This window comes from Rhamphochromis longiceps, linkage group LG8, assembly GCF_057381845.1.
Source record: "Rhamphochromis longiceps isolate RC_006_pf linkage group LG8, R_longiceps_female_GT1.1, whole genome shotgun sequence".
NCBI lineage: Eukaryota > Metazoa > Chordata > Actinopteri > Cichliformes > Cichlidae > Rhamphochromis > Rhamphochromis longiceps.
The window spans coordinates 34873691-34887742 of record NC_140564.1 but is presented as its reverse complement, the minus strand read 5'-3'; the positions used below and the strand labels follow the sequence as shown (position 1 = coordinate 34887742).

At 50.0% G+C, this 14052-nt stretch overlaps 2 protein-coding genes across 2 annotated transcripts; both read right to left on the bottom strand.

Moving 5' to 3' along the window:
• Positions 1 to 113: 113 nt before the first annotated feature.
• Positions 114 to 9733, bottom strand: noc3l (NOC3-like DNA replication regulator). The gene is made up of 21 exons (XM_085417218.1): positions 9592 to 9733; positions 5451 to 5655; positions 5239 to 5362; positions 4985 to 5139; positions 4829 to 4903; positions 4581 to 4711; positions 4344 to 4505; positions 4152 to 4245; positions 3893 to 4068; positions 3695 to 3823; positions 3473 to 3604; positions 2766 to 2846; positions 2575 to 2675; positions 2386 to 2458; positions 2221 to 2284; positions 1707 to 1778; positions 1443 to 1624; positions 988 to 1116; positions 792 to 889; positions 588 to 672; positions 114 to 503 (listed from the first exon to the last, which is right to left on the bottom strand). Exons 1-21 carry the CDS (start codon positions 9598 to 9600, stop codon positions 372 to 374), a joined length of 2409 nt encoding a protein of 802 aa, XP_085273344.1. The 5' UTR covers positions 9601 to 9733; the 3' UTR covers positions 114 to 371.
• Positions 9734 to 11173: 1440 nt separating this feature from the next.
• Positions 11174 to 13521, bottom strand: LOC146664371 (uncharacterized). Its single transcript, XM_085417220.1, has 5 exons — positions 13203 to 13521; positions 12810 to 12969; positions 12674 to 12732; positions 12502 to 12598; positions 11174 to 12429 (listed from the first exon to the last, which is right to left on the bottom strand). Exons 1-5 carry the CDS (start codon positions 13350 to 13352, stop codon positions 11405 to 11407), a joined length of 1491 nt encoding a protein of 496 aa, XP_085273346.1. The 5' UTR covers positions 13353 to 13521; the 3' UTR covers positions 11174 to 11404.
• Between the last annotated feature and the right edge of the window lie 531 nt (positions 13522 to 14052).

The following is a 14052-nucleotide window of genomic DNA, read 5'->3' as shown; positions in this document are numbered from 1 at the left end:
GTATGCCCTGCATGCTAGCATCTTGTCTCTGGGTCATCTTTACACAGCCTGCACCTGGGGTCTTACCTGGTGTGGCAGACCCCAGCCTCTAAAAAATAAAAGCAGCTTAAATGTTAAAGAAGAGTTTTTCTGGTCTTTATTTTTAATATCTGACATTTAAACAGCACAGTCATGGCACTCAAACTGGGCACTCCGCATCGACTCACCGGGTTGCCCAACATCACAACTCTTCACATCAACATGATGAAAACAGTCCAACTCCACCCTGAAGACACTTTGGGCTTTTATTTTGAAGGTCTGCCTATCAGGTTGCAGCTGTACTTCCTCTCCTGATGGCCATAAAATGTTGTTTTATTTTATGTGTGTGTGTGTCAGTGCTGGGTGGTTTTGTGTGTGTGCGCTGCAGTAAAGTCCAGCTGTGTGTCCTCGGCGGCGGTCAGGGCGCACTCGAGTCTTCTCTGCAACTCGGCGTCAAGCAGCGTCGCTCCGACCACAAAATGATCCTGACACAAAGCAAAGCGATAGTCGGTCATCAATCAGTCACATGACTCACTAAACTTTAAAATATTTTAGTTTGACTTTCAAACCTTCTTCTTGAGGCTTGGTGATGCTACAGGGGGGTTAAAGGTCATATCTTTGATGCTGTAGTCGTCAAACAGCTCCACAGATGACCTGCAGGGGGCAACGTTCACACTTCAGAAAAACGAAACTTTTAAAGGAGCAGTACACCGTTTTCACTGATCCTCACACAGGCCGAGCTTTCTGATTAAACACAGGTGATGTGTGTGTACCTGCGACTCAGCTCCGCACTGAGCGCCGCCGAGCCTTCAGAGGGAGCGCCCTGACTCAGGTGGACTGCAAACCGCCGCACGACCGGGTGGTAATGTCTCTGAAAGAGCACAAACACCGCGCAGCTACATTCAGAAACACGTGGGGCCATGTGTGCACCTGCATACCTGTGTGTGTGTGTCTGCAGTGTGTGTGTACCTGCAGTGTGTGTAGCTCCCACAGTGCTGTGTTCTGAGCGTTGCAGTGTTCAGGTTCGTCGAGCTCCGGCAGGTAGAACCCACTGCCCTGAATCTCGTTGTCCAGCAGGAAGTCACACTTTGGGAAGGACTGAGACACACACACACACGTTAAACTTCTACCTGTACAACTACTTGAATTACTGAGCAGCTGTTAGGTAACCACACCTCTTTTCAAGTGACTGAATCAGACTTTATATAGCAACAAATCACGACAGTCACGTCGAGGTGCTTCATGCTGTAATGTAAAGAGTGTAGGAGCGTCCACTAACACAGAGAAAACCCCTGAAATCACGATCGATGAGTAAGCACTCTGCCGACAGTGGGACCGGGCGGGGAGGAGTTCTGCTCAGGGAGGGTTGGCGGTTGGGGACGAGGGGACGAAGACAGGATGTCAACACACACGTTCAGACTCACATGCATCGTGGCTCGGTTGGCGGCAAGAATTCCCACGCTGGCGTTGGGCATTACGTGCAGACTGATCGTGCTCAGCCTTTTGACAAACGCCATTGCCCTCTGTAGGGTCACCTGCTTCCTGCGGCGGGTCAGCATTGCGTCCAGACACCGCAGTACAATGATGGCGTCATCGTTGGGCGCCCCTGAGGGATTCAAAGCGTGGCTGTTAAAACAATCATGTGACGTGTGACGTCATACTGCCGGTTCAAAGTGAGGCTAACTGACCTGCGTGGAGCCTGGGCAGCAGTTTATATAACTGGGAGTAAAAGTTGAGCGGGTCGATGTTCAGGACGTCACCTGATACACAAACAAACTTTATTGATCCAGGAAACTCAACAGGAAGTGACATCATGTGCAGGAAACACACCTGACTTTTCAAAGAGTTTTTAAAAATAATTTATTGGTCTATCTCAGTGAGAATAAACTGTAGCCAGTGCTATTGCTGAGCAGTGCTGCACATGTGCCTCTGTGAGCCTAACACGAACACATACGTTTGTCTATGTCACTGGGAGGGGACCCTTACATATTCCCAGGACTACAATCCAAGTCTGAACCTTTAAAACAACTCGTTATTGCAGCTTATTTAAATAAACATCCACAAATGTCTCGACATTGATACACAAAGAAGGTCCTGACTTCTTGTGATCATATAACAAAAATATTTAAAATGGCCTCAAAGGTCTTCATCAGACTAAGGTCTTCACAAGTCAGATATACGAGCACACACACAGAGTCTGACCTTGTCCTGACAGGATGGTGAAGACGGTCTGGATGCAGTGCAGCGTCTCCTTATTGGACAAATCCTGCAGGTATAAATAAAGAAACAAAAATAAATAAAGAACTATTTGTGACACCAAACTAGCAGGTGACTCTGCAGGGGGCGGGGTCAAATATGAACACTCACTCCTGCATGGATGAGGTCCTGCAGCACGTTGAGCAGGTCATCAAAGAACTCCAGGTTGATGAGGTGAGCAAAACTGACAGGAAATGACATCATATTCAGCACTATAGTAGTACTAAAGATTGTGTGTGTGTGTGTGTGTGTGTGTGTGTGTGTGTGTGTGTGTGTGTGTGTGTGTGTGTGCGCGCGTACTTGGCGAGCCCCTCCAGAACTGCAGGGAGAAGAACTGATTTCTGAGCCTTCTTCAAAATCCTGAAGTAAATGAGGAAGACGATGTTCAGCGTCTCTGTGTGCTGGAGAGGAAGAGCAGAGGGGTGAGGAGGAGGAGGAGGAGGAGAAGTGTCCTTCCTCTCACCGTACACGCTCGTGACCTTTCAACTCACCAGCTTGATCTTCTTGTCTTTGCTCTCTGAGGCTTCGGCTTCCAGCAGCTCCTTCTCCAGCTTCTCCTCAGCCTTCTTCCACTACACACACACGCACACACACACACACACACACACACACACACACACACACACACACACACACAGGTTGGTGTCTCTCACTGCCCCCTGCTGGACGGACTGAGAAATCCCTGAGCATCAGCTCATCACAGAGGAAGTTGTTAATGCTTCTTATATTAATGCTCATAGACTTCAGTGAATTCGCACGAGCATGTAGAAACATTTTATTCTGACTCACATGTTCTTCTCGTGTTTTTGTTACTTTGCTAATATTTCCTCAGGTTATTGTAAGAATTGTTTTTTATATTTTGCCCCAGTAACATTAACTTTTCATTGACACATTCTCTTATTCTCACATTATTATGTTTGGAGTTTATTTTAAATTAAAAATATCTTTTACACGTTTCGCCCATATTTGGATCCTTTGTTTACCTTGTGATCGTGAGCAGATCATCTCTTTGTGCTGATGTTTCTGGCACAAACGTTTGAATGAACACGTGTTCCTGTTTCTAAAGCCTGAGTTTCTCTCACTGTTCGTCTGCTGCTGCAGCTCCAGCCCTTAAAATGAACGAGGCCTCGTTAACGGGGCTGTCGGGGGCGGAGCCGACCGCTGAAACAACCAATAAGGACTCGGTGCGAGGGTTTACCTTCCTCTGCATCCTCGACAGGTTCTTCTTCCTCTCCTTGTTGGTCATGAACTTCTTCTTTGGTGCCGCAGCCTCGATGTCCTTCTTCATCTCCACCTCTTTAATCCTCAGACTCAGCAGCGTCCGCAGCAGCTGGAGGGGGCGGAGTTAACAGCGTCTGATTAATAATTTATCAACAGTCTTCTCGGAGTGGGCGTGGCCTGGATACGTTTCGTTCGTTACCTCGGGTTGGACGTTGTAGTTCAGGCTCTTCACGAGGCCGGAGATAACTCGCACCGTGGCCAGCGAGGCCCCGCCCGCTCTGTCCTGCTGGAAGAGCTTCCTGAATGCGTCACAGCACACGCCGGACACCTGAAACACAAAGAGCACGTGAAGGCGTCGCACAATGCTGGGCTGCGCTGCGGCGCCCATGAGACTCACCTTCTTGGTGGAGTCGTTCATCAGCGGCGCCAGGATGACCACAATGTTGTTGTGGAAGTTGAAGTGAGGCAGAGCGACGAGCAGCTCGCACAGGCAGCGGACGGCGACCTCGGCCAGCCCGCCGTACGCCTGCAGCGCCACCGCCTGACTGCGCTTCTTCTTCTTCTGCTTCCAGTCTGTGGGCGGAGATGAGCGGTCAGGGCGCCGTGAGGTGTGCGGGTGTCAGTGTGTGGCTGTTGCTATGGTGACGGAGGCGTACCTTTGACAGTCTGCTCCAGGTCCTCCAGGTAGAACTTGTACTGACTCACCAAACCCTCCTCGAACTCTCGGAGCACCTGCGTCTCCTTCTTCACCTGGAAGACGGCGAGCGGCAGAAGCAGCAGGTTAAAACGTGGCGACTGTGGCGACCTGCCGCCAGGCGCTTCCTCTACAAACAAACTCACAAACGCACCTTAGCGGTCTTCTCCGCCGAGGTCAGAGGTCGGATCCTGTAGGTGGGGGCGATGTCTTTGAAGACCTCCATCAAAGAAACCATCACCAGCTTTCTGACCGTCACCGCCACGCTGGGGTCGGCCTCCATCAGCATCCCCCGCAGCTCCTTCACGCGCTTTATCTGTCACACACGACGTCACGTTAAACACACACATACACGCCACGAGCCTGATCCCAGAGCGGCGCCCGGCCTTACGCTGCCGATGGGGTCCGACACGATGGCCGACGCCAGGCCGGCGATGGTCAGCTTCCTCTCGTTAAGCTTCTGATTCCTGAGCCGCTCTCTCTGCGCCGGCGTCATCTCCTGGCAGCTCGGTGGCTCCGCCTCTGCAAGGAGGACACGTGACAGATGAGAGGACGCCTCAGCCTCGTCACGGAGGCGTTTACCCCGCCGTGCCTGCGGAGTTTAATTCTTATTCCAAAAGTTCTGATCGCTTTTCATACCTGTGTCGACGTCATCAGGCTCCTCCTCCTGCTCCTCCTCCCCCTGCTCCTCCTCCTCCGGCTGCTTCTCCACCACTGAAAGAACAGAGGGAGACGTTTCGACACAGCCGCACAGAACCAATCAGATTGATCAGGGATCAACGCAGCACGCCGTACCCCTCTCGACGCTCTGTGGGATCACGCCCGTCTTGTCTTTGATCGGCAGCAGGTGGATCACTTCCTTTTCCTCCGTCCTCGCCATCTTCCTGGGAACCTTCTCGTAGCTGCGAGCTACGTCCGATTTCCGCTTCTTCCCGCCATGCACCGGCCCGCTGGGACGCCCCGCCGCACCACACAAACGCACCTCAGTCACTGTGCATCACACCTGCTTCTGTATCTAAATATGGTTTGTGTGTGTGTGTTGGAGTTACCATGACGACAGGTCCCTGGTGATGAAGGACGCCTGGCGAGCCATGGCGGTCATCTGCTGCAGGTCTTCCTGCTCCATCATGTCTGTGGGTAGGCTCTCCAGAAACTCCTCCTCCTCCTCCTCCTCTGTACGAGCAGGAGCAGGGTCAGACAGTTCTGGTCTCTGATTGGTTTACAGCAGACGTTAGTAATCACGTGATCGTTTGCCGCTCACCTGGTCTCTTCCTGTACGACTCCAGGGGGCGGGGCGTTTCGCCGACGGCGCCCTTCACCGCCTGCCTCAGCCTTTTCTGCTCCTTGCGCTGCTTCTTGGCGACGTTCTGCTGCTTCAGCTGGCGGTTCTTCAGCTTGTTCTCCAGCTTCACGCCACTCGTCTTCAGCAGGCGGCGAAACGTCGGCCGCCGCTTCTTCGAGCGAGGCTGCGGAGCGTCAGAGGAAAGAAGGAGAGGTGTTCAGCAATGATGTCACGGTCCATGGAGGCTCTGGCTTGGATCCTGTGAACACCTGACGCTGTGTGACCGACTCTAAACCGACCAATCAGAGACAAACTCAGCGTCGAGCTGCTGATTTACTGGACTCACTGTGGGCGTGGCGCTCAGACGCTCTGCCGCCTCAATACTACCTCGCACTACACAGCACTACCTCGCACTACACAGTACTACCTCCCACTACACAGTACTACCTCCCACTACACAATACTACCTAACACTACACAATACTACCTCGCACTACACAATACTACCTCGCACTACACAGCACTACCTCGCACTACACAGTACTACCTCCCACTACACAATACTACCTAACACTACACAATACTACCTCGCACTACACAGTACTACCTCGCACTACACAATACTACCTCGCACTACACAGTACTACCTCCCACTACACAGTACTACCTCCCACTACACAATACTACCTCGCACTACACAGTACTACCTCCCACTACACAGTACTACCTCGCACTACACAGTACTACCTCACACTACACAGTACTACCTCCCACTACACAGTACTACCTCGCACTACACAATACTACCTCCCACTACACAGTACTACCTCGCACTACACAGTACTACCTCACACTACACAATTCTACCTCCCACTACACAATACTACCTCGCACTACACAGTACTACCTCCCACTACACAATACTACCTAACACTACACAGTACTACCTCCCACTACACAGTACTACCTCCCACTACACAATACTACCTCCCACTACACAGTACTACCTCACACTACACAGTACTACCTCGCACTACACAGTACTACCTCCCACTACACAATACTACCTCCCACTACACAATACTACCTCGCACTACACAGTACTACCTCCCACTACACAATACTACCTAACACTACACAGTACTACCTCCCACTACACAGTACTACCTCCCACTACACAATACTACCTCCCACTACACAGTACTACCTCGCACTACACAGTACTACCTCGCACTACACAGTACTACCTCCCACTACACAATACTACCTCCCACTACACAGTACTACCTCGCACTACACAGTACTACCTCGCACTACACAGTACTACCTCCCACTACACAATACTACCTCGCACTACACAGTACTACCTCGCACTACACAGTACTACCTCGCACTACACAATACTACCTCCCACTACACAATACTACCTCGCACTACACAGTACTACCTCCCACTACACAGTACTACCTCCCACTACACAATACTACCTCGCACTACACAGTACTACCTCCCACTACACAGTACTACCTCGCACTACACAATACTACCTCGCACTACACAATACTACCTCGCACTACACAATACTACCTCGCACTACACAGTACTACCTCCCACTACACAGTACTACCTCGCACTACACAGTACTACCTCACACTACACAGTACTACCTCACACTACACAGTACTACCTCGCACTACACAGTACTACCTCCCACTACACAATACTACCTCGCACTACACAGTACTACCTCGCACTACACAGTACTACCTCCCACTACACAATACTACCTCGCACTACACAGTACTACCTCACACTACACAGTACTACCTCACACTACACAATACTACCTCACACTACACAGTACTACCTCGCACTAGGGCTGCCACGATTAGTCGACTAGTCACGACTGATTTAATAGTCGACGCGTCGTTTGAAGCTTTGTAAGATCCCAAAAGACGCAGGCATAAGTAGTAGGATTTAAGAGTGTAATAACGGACTGAAACAGGAGATGGCAGCACTGCATGTACAAGGATGCCAGCTGCCGTTAAACCCCGAAGAAGAAGAAGCTGTGTCCGGTATGGTAGCTGTGTCCAAATTCAGGAACCGTGCGGCCCAGCTCAGTTTCCAACAATGGCGGCAGCTAGTTAGTTTTAATATTACTCTTATTATTCTTTCTGGGTCACAAAATAAACTTTTAACATATTTTCAGGCGAGAATGTAGCTGTGTAAACCTCAAATATCTGCTCAGTTTATCAAGACACAAATTTTCAAAAGCGCTCCGACGTTTTCGGAGACGTCTGTTACCCACTAGCTCGATAGCTAGCCGGGGGCAAGGTCACTAGAGCCGTGAGAACACCGGACTCCCAGCAAATCGTTTTCAAACCCACCGCCGTCTTTCACTACTCAGGTTAAACATGATATATGAGTCACTTAGATAACTTAAAATGTTATTGTTTGGCTTTTTTCAGTATTTTATTTGTTCCTGAGTAAATCAGTTTGTCTGAGATTAAAGTTATAGTTTTTACACAGCTGAATAAACGTCAAGCAGACAGCTGATTATCAGAAGTGTGAGATGCTCCAGAATTTACTCCGGTGTCCTGTTATATTTTAGATAGCAAGGAGTTTATTAAACTTCACCGAAACAATCTGCAAATTTCATTAAAATTTTTAATAAACTATCATCTTGTCTTTATTTTTAGTTAGCACAGACCTGAAACACTTAAAGCTGTAAGCTAATGATAGTTATATAAGAGCAGATGCTGCTGGTGCAATAAGCTGTAGTTTTACGTCCAATGGATGATGATCTGATTAGTCGACTAATCGCAAAAATAATCAGTGACTAGTCGACTATCAAAATAATCGTTTGTGGCAGCCCTACCTCGCACTACACAGTACTACCTCAGTCCCAGGTACTTAAATTTAATAATCAAAATTTTAATCATATACGTAATAATTTAAATATGAATGTTGCAAAAACTTATTTTTACTCAATGATCATCTCTCATATGGACTACTGTTTGACGTCCTGGTCACTTGCTTGTCCAACAACACTTAAAACTATTGAAAACATTTATAAAAGACGTTTAAAACTACTTGACAAAAAACCGACCTCCCACCACTGTCATGTGTTAAAAAACATAAATTACTGAACTTCAATAACTTAGTGAAACTTAAAAGAGTGAGTTTAATATATAAAGTCTTACACTCCCTTGCTCCACCACCACTAAAGCAGTTCATTAGGCATAAAGAAAGCTCAGACAGGACCACTCGAGCTTTAATCTGAGGAGACGTGTTTATACCCCACAGACGGACAGCATTTGGGCAGAACGTCCTCTCTGTCCAGGAGGCCATCTGTGGAACAGTCTTCCTCGACCCATTAGAGAATGCTCGACATTCAATTTGTTTAAGGCAAAGGTTAAAAACTGGTTATGGACAAATCAAGTGTGTGATCATGTATGAGTTGTATAGTTTTAATGTTTTATTTGGGAACAGAATGGTGTGTATGTGTAAGTTTGGTGATGGAGTTTTTATTATGAATGAATGATGAATTTTTATGAATTATTATGTCTATTTTTTTATGCTTAAGGACAACAGATGGAAGTTAGCCTTTGGCTATAATCTGGCATGTTTACATTCATGTAATTTTTTTTTTACATTTATGTTCATTAACATGCACTGTCCTAAATAAAATAAATAAATACTACACAGTACTACCTCATACTGCCTGGTACTACAGGACACTACATGTGCTACGTAGCTGGGTGGATGATGAGGTGTGTTTCTTTCCTGAGTGGGACACAGAGTGGCTGACTCGGGGCAGACCATCAGACACTGAGTCCTTCCACGTGACCGTTTGTGATGTTGTCAGGCGTAAAGCAGCAGCGGGCTCTGATGGAGGCGCCATCACCGTGTGTGCTCGGACCACACTCCGTTCAATGCGCCGTTATTTTGGGGCTCTGGTATCCCTCTGAACACCCGGGAGCTGTTTTAAAATGAGTCTGACTCTAAAATCGTGGGTTTTCTGTGGACTCGGGCTGTGAGGACACAGACGCTTTGAGCATGTTTGTTCTCTCAGACCAGACTCCGTTCATTAAACGGCGGATTTAAGCCTCTCACTCACCGGGCCCATGGCTGCAGGACGTTCCGGTGTCTCCGATGTGTCAAGCCGGACTACAGTCGTTCCCGCTCGGTCACTTTGGTTCGGAGTGTCGGAGTGTTTTGGTGCCGAGATGCGGGTTACCTCCACACGTTGCTCTCGAAAAACCCGGAAACAGAAAAGTAACCGCCCTTCTGTGACGAGAGGACAGCGCCCCCCCGCGGCCGGAGGACAGGACCAGTTTTTTTCTGCTGGACTGGAGCGCGCCTCACACGCCTACGGCTCTCCGCGAGGCCTCCACGGGGAGATTTACCGATGTTGCTTCAAACAGACTCAAGAGAAAAAGTGTGTGTGTGTAATCTGATTATTTTCCCTCGGATTCAGACTCCCTGAGGTCCTGCCATGCTTCCTGGACGTGTTCTCTATGCACCTTTCAGGACCTTGAAACGTTCTTGAGGACCTGAGGTGGAGTAGTTCATGTGACACGGAACACGTGATGACTGCGCATTCAGTAGACTAACAGCTGGAGGGTTTTGTCATTGTCCATATTTTAAGGGAGTTTTCTTTACGATGGGAAAATGTTTTGTTTCTTTAAGTTCCCCAAGAAGAATGATAAATGTTTTTTTATGATAAATACTTTTAGCTAAATTTCTTATCCATAAATGTAAGTTTACTAACAAAACACCATATTTCTGTCATTATTTTAAGGATGTGGAAATATACATACAATCAATATCAGACTCCACCAACAAAAACGCTCAAAACAATACATGTATGTGAATTTTTGCGTGTATTCTTATAATTGTTACTTTTTTCTATTTACCCCTGGCTTTGTGTTCATTTTGTTGTTTTGTATACTTCATCTGTTCGTATGTTGTATACTCATTGTTTGTTAAATAAAGTTAAAAAAAACAAACAGCTGGAGGATGACCCTTCACCTGCTCCGCAGGCTGACACCTGAAGTTTACTAAAATACACTTTGTGAATGACCAGAAACGGATCAAAGATCAGACTCCTGCTGTGGGCGTGAAACTGACCTGGGTGCAGTTTCTCTGTCCCCGGGTTCACGTGGCGCTCAGCTGGCCATCACATAAAGGGGCGGGGCCACCAACAGCTGACCAGTCACATTGATTATTGTACCAACAGCTGACTTTATAAAGGAGGGCTAACCTGACATCAGACACACACTTGGTGGATCAGGGAGCTGTGGATGTGTGAAACAGCTGCTGTGCTAATAAAGTTTGAGTGTTTGAAGGCGTGCTGGTGTGAGGGACCAGCCTGATCACCTGCGATTCACAGGACGGCGGCGTTCTGTGCGGCGCTCGCTGACATCACACCCAAACCACCTTCTGTGACCATACCCCCACCTTTTAAAGTATTACCATTTATTTTTCTCATTAACTTTTTATACTTTATTCTGGATGGGCCTCAGAAATGTGCTGACAGGTGTGCTGCACCTGCTGATGAAACAGGAAGCTGCAGTCGCTCACCTCGTGCTCCTCAGATTGATCACCAACACTTTTTGATTATTATTATTATTATTCATGGATCCGTCCTGCAGGATGTTTGTCTTCTTACGTCACTTTATAAAAATGATAAACAAACATTTCAGAACAAAAATAAACGTTTTCTTTTATTTTGAAAGGTCACTTCATGTCATCAAAACCTTTTCAAATTAAAGTTCACATCTGAGTATTATCAGTGTTCACAGTGACCTCAGTGATGACGTCATGCGTAAGCCGAAGCGGCGCTCCGTCCCATTAAGGCAGCAGGTGGACAGAGTCTGTTTGCCAAATCAGAGGCCCCGCCCCCTGCACACTCAAGCCCTCCGGGCCCTTCAGGCGTAGCCGCACTTGTGCAGCTTCAGGTTGCGCTGGTCGGCGTAGCGTTTGCCGCAGCGGTCGCAGATGTACTGCTTCCCACCGGCGTGCAGATGGCGCTTGTGCGTGCGCAGGTGGCTGCCCTGGCTGAAGCTCTTGCCGCAGACGTCGCAGGCATACGGCTTCTCGCCCGTGTGCACGCGTGTGTGCAGCTTCAGGCTGTTGCTGTTGTTGAACTTCTTGTCGCAGGCACCGCACGCAAACGGCTTCTCGCCGGAGTGCGTGCGCCCGTGCGAGATCAGGCTGCTCTGCTGGCTGAACGTCTTCCCGCACTGGCGGCAGCAGAAGGGCCGCTCGCCCGTGTGCGTGCGGCGGTGGATCTTGAGGTTCACCGCCTGCCGGAAGCTTTTCCCGCAGAGGTCGCAGGCGAAGGGGCGGGCGCCGCTGTGTGTGCGCTGGTGGTTCCTGAGGTTGACGGCGTGCCGGAAAGCTTTGTGGCACTGCTCACACCTGAACGGCTTCTGGCCGCTATGGATCAGCTGGTGCGTGCGCAGCGTGACGGCGCGCGTGAATCCCTTCCCGCATGCCTTGCACACGAAGATCTTGGCGCCTGCGTGCGTCCGCTTGTGGCGCTGCAGGTTCTGCGGCAGATTGAAGCGGCGGCCGCACTGGTCGCAGGCGTGCGGCTTCTCGCCCGTGTGCACGACGGCGTGCGCTTTCAGTTGGCCCTGCTTGGAGAAGCGTTTGCCGCACTGGGGGCACTCGAAGGGCCGCTCGCCCGTGTGCGTGCGCATGTGGCTCTGCATGCCCTGCCGCTGGCGGAAGGCGCGGCCGCACACGCTGCACAAAAATGGCTTTTCTCCCGTGTGCACGCGCAGGTGCGTATTGAGGTTGCTCTGAGATGAGAAGGACTTCCCGCACGCCGTGCATGTGAAGTACTTCCAGGTGACGCTCTCCAGCACGAAGCCCGCCGGGCTCGTCACCGTCGATGGGGACAACAGCCGCTCCGACTCGTCCGGTGGGGCCGCCTCCACCTCGGCTCCTGAGAGAATAAGCACAGCTGATCAGACCATCACACATGCGGGCATACTTCCTGCCGCGGTCGAGCACTCACTCTCTGCGATTGCGCCCAGGTTGATGTTCCCGTGCTCGTCCTTAATGGTGACCGCCAGCACCAGCGGCGTCTCCTGCTCCTCCTCCTTCGAACTGGTCTGCAGGGACACATATACATACACTCAGTCACGGTCAGTGAACGCAGCACAGGTGAGCCAGAGCAGCAGGCTTACCTTAGGGGGCGTGGCTGAGTCACCGCCCTGCTGCCGGAGTCCATACGAGTGCTCGAGCTCTGCCACAAACATAACACAGTGAGGGTGATGTCACTGAGGCTCGGGGGTGGAGTCTTTGGGCGGGGCCAATACTTACCTATATGGGCGTTGCTGAGCACGTTGAGTACGCTCGTCTGCAGTCGCCGGGCGCCGCGGCCCGATGGTGGCTCCGCCGTCAGCCCGACTTCATCCAGCAGGTTGAGGATCTTCCCCAGAGCCTCGTTCCCCAGAGTCTCCATGATGGAGGCGAACAGCACCTGAGGTCAGAGGTCACACCCCGTCACCATGACAACGGTCAAAACTATACAACCACCACCAGCTACACTGGGCAACCAGTTACACCGCCACACCAAGGCAAGTTTATTTGTATAGCACAATTCAACAACAAGGTGATTCAAAGTGCTTTACAGAGACATTAGAAACAAGAACAAATAAAAAGCAGGATTTAAAATTGATTAAAACAAACGACCAGGCAGTCCTCGCTCCTCACCATCCTCTCGCGGCTCTCCGTCCTCTCTCTGGCCAGCACAGTAGGCTCCTCTCCGGCCTCCACCAGCTTCTTCAGCTCCGCCACTGCAGCGTGGACGAGGGACTCCATGACGGCGGCCAGCTGTGTGTGGAGGCCGGCGGAGAAGCTCATCCTGCGGGCTGACAGGCCGCGGAGCCCTGCCGACCATCAGCGGGACCTCGGGCCGCTCTCAGCGGTTACTCAGAGGACAGAGGGCCCGGAGGAAAGAACCGAGAGTCCAGTCTGATCCGACCCACAGACCCGAACTACACGGGGGGTTGCACCAAGAGCTGCTCTGGCTTCCGGTTCAAACAGGAAGCAGCTTCCGTTTCTAACTGTGATCCGGACAGCGCTCACGGATGTCTGACTGTCGTTCCGCCTGTTTCTGGGCTGGATCAGGTTACACGTTACGGTTTGTGCCTCCAACGAGTAGCTAAATATTTATTTTTTCATCTAAAAATCAAACAAATAAACACTTTCAATAAAAAACGTTTTGCTCTATTTCCATTTACAGCCATCCAATCAGAAACATGATGGATAAACAGAAATCTTTGGTGTACAGAGAAGACCATGTTTAGCTCTCAGCAGTGCTGCCACTCTGGGTCAAAGCTGCACGCAGGGCGGTCGGTCTCATTTATTTATCGTCCTGATACGAATCTCACAAACCAGACTGACTCATTTATCCTGGGAGCTTCCTCACACTCTGAGGACGAGCAGAGCAAACCTGTCATCACAAACTGCTTTATCCTGAGTGAGCCCGGAGGACAGATACCACAGAAGAAGAGTGATCAATCACGCCCCTCCAGTGTTTCACAGGAAATACCAAAATAAA